The sequence below is a fragment of the Cucurbita moschata genome, unplaced genomic scaffold (genome assembly GCF_002738365.1).
Source record: "Cucurbita moschata cultivar Rifu unplaced genomic scaffold, Cmos_1.0 Cmo_Scf00024, whole genome shotgun sequence".
Classification (NCBI taxonomy): Eukaryota; Viridiplantae; Streptophyta; class Magnoliopsida; order Cucurbitales; family Cucurbitaceae; genus Cucurbita; species Cucurbita moschata.
Genome location: NW_019268540.1, coordinates 835,122 through 837,542, shown reverse-complemented (window position 1 = coordinate 837,542; position 2,421 = coordinate 835,122). Strand labels below are relative to the sequence as shown.

Below are 2,421 nucleotides of genomic sequence, written 5' to 3'. Positions count from 1 at the left end.
AAAACCCCCCCCCCCCCCCCCCCCAGAGTCTCAAATGGCGTCGCCACAGAGGGTATTATCGTCATAAAAGCAGACACCCAGTGGCATTTATGTCATTTTACAATCTCTGCTGTGAACTCACGCCAACATGTTGCAGAGACATTGCTGACTCAAATTTCTAAAAAACCCTTTTTGAAAAATAAAATACTTTTCGTATCAAATTATAATAATTAAAAAAAGAAAAAGAAAAAGAAAAAAGGAGTTTCTTTCTTACCTTCACCTCCTCATAGAGCTTCTTCTCCCAAGCCAAGAGCCGGTCCAATGTCGAACAGAGACTCTTCGAACCGCCCTGTTGGTCGAGCGAACCGATGTCGAGCCGGTACTTGACCGACAATGGCGGTTTCGAGGTCCAGGTCGAGCTCAAGGTGCTCAACACGCTGCTCGAATGGTACACCGTCTCTGCAAATTGTAACAATCAAATTTCAATTCAAATGATGGAAGAGAAGGCCGAGTTTCAAATTAAGAATTTCCGTTCAAAATGAAGAAATTAGGTTCGTGTTTGTTTCTTGAGAAATTGAGAGAGAAATAGGGAGGTGATTATGAGTTTCCAATTCATATGAAAATCTTTGATGATTTGATCGGGAATCGCTGAATTGGTGTTTGAGAAGTCGTTTGATTATGATAATTTGATCCAGAATTGCAGCATTTTGGTTTTTGAATGCGAAATTTGAAATCAGATAAAGAGATGGAAAATGAAGATAACTTTGAACTTACTTTTCAGCTGTCGGAAACTCTTATCCATCTGTGCTCTGCTAATCTCTAGCATCTTCGAGACTGAATCTCCTTCTACAGCCGCCTTCTCGAAGTTCTCTTTGAGAGCTTCAACAATTTCCCTCAAATCTTTGTGCCTCACAACCATTCTTAGGTCCGAGATCTCACCCGTCCGGAAGCTTTCGGCGAAGGAACCAGCGTCGTTGAACTTCTCCATCTGCGTCGTGTATTTGGCTGGTGGAGGAGGAGTCACTGGTTCGGGCGCGACTGACTCTGTTCGGATCGTGGATTCGAAATTTGACCGAGTATCAGCCTCTGATCTCAAATCGGCGTCTGTACCGTCAATCTCATCAATGTCCGATGAGCTGGTGGTGCTGTAGTGATCCCCCCAATCACTGCATTGAACCTCTTCTCTTTCCGTCTCCGTGTCGTCGTGGTGATGCTTCTGTTGCTGGAATTGATGAGCGTCGTCTTTTTTTCCCTCGGATTTACTGTGGAAGAAGTTGTACTCCGATTGCTCCGTTTCGTCGTCGTAATCATTGTAACCGTCGTTTCGATGAGGCTTCGGTTGTACCTGAGTTCGGGATCGACTCTGGAAAAATTCGGAGGGAGGTGGAGATGGAGGACAGAAACTCTCCCAGTTCCAGACAGAGGAGGCTTGAGAAGGAGTACTGGAGTAAGTCGAGTTAGGATAAGCAGTGGGAAAAAAAGCAGAAAAGCCAGATTTCTCACTCCTTGGTGAAGAAGAAGGATCCGATTCAGAGAGAATATGAGGAAGCTTTGGCATCTGTTTACGGCGGCGGTGTTGCCGCTGTGAAACGGAAGACGAGATACTCGACGCAGAGAGGATATGCGGGAGCTTGGAGCTCGCTATGGTGCGCGACGGAGAGGATGAAAACGATGGCGGCGCTGGAGGAGGATGAAGAGAAGGAGACGGCGACGGAACACTCGGCGGGACGGAATTCGTACTAAAAACACGCCGCTGCGGCTTATGTAGCTGGGGAGGGTTTTGGGTATTGTGAAGGAAGACAGTGGGGGTTTGGTCGGAAACGGAGAAAGGTTCGCCAGCAGCGAAGGCACAGAGAGCGGAGCCGGTAAGGCGAAGAGAGCGGCAGTAATCAGCGTGTGCGGCGGCCAAGTGGTGGCGAGAATAGACGGCCTCTTTCATGAGACGGCGGCGCTCCTTGCACCGCCGCACAGTGTCTTCATGGTCTACCTTCGAAGCTGCGCAGCCCATTCGGTGGAATCAATGCGCCGACGGAGGCGGCAGCGGCGGTGGGGGAGGGAGGAAAGTGAGCGAAGTGTTATTGGAGAGTGGAGAGTGGGAAGTGAATGAATCTATGGGACTAATTTTCCACGCAATTCTTTCGCTCATCCAACGCCCATTTTGGTCTCTCTTTCCTTTCCTTTTACTTTTTCTCTTTGAGACACCAAATTTGGACCATTTTTATTTTCCTCAACTTGTGTGTTGGGTGGGTGAGGGAATATCTTACTTACCTATATTAATATCTCCATTTTAAATTTATTTATTTATTAAATTATAAATATTTAAATCTCAATTTTAATTTTATTTCATTTTTTTAAATTACAAATTTGCCCGTATTTAGTTCCGATTAGAACATTAGGTATGGTTACGAAATTTTCTTGAACTACAGGGGATACAATTGTAGT

The 2,421-nt window shown here is 45.9% G+C and overlaps 1 protein-coding gene across 1 annotated transcript in view; it reads right to left on the bottom strand.

The window, feature by feature from the left end:
• Positions 1-2,173, bottom strand: part of LOC111460873 (nitrate regulatory gene2 protein-like) — a 6,598-nt gene extending 4,425 nt beyond the window's left edge. The window contains exons 1-2 of the mRNA XM_023104217.1: positions 754-2,173; positions 254-438 (exon numbers count right to left, since the gene is read on the bottom strand). Of these exons, the coding sequence (XP_022959985.1) occupies positions 254-438; positions 754-1,987 (1,419 nt within the window). The 5' untranslated portion in view covers positions 1,988-2,173. The remainder of the gene's footprint in view (positions 1-253; positions 439-753) is intronic.
• Between the last annotated feature and the right edge of the window lie 248 nt (positions 2,174-2,421).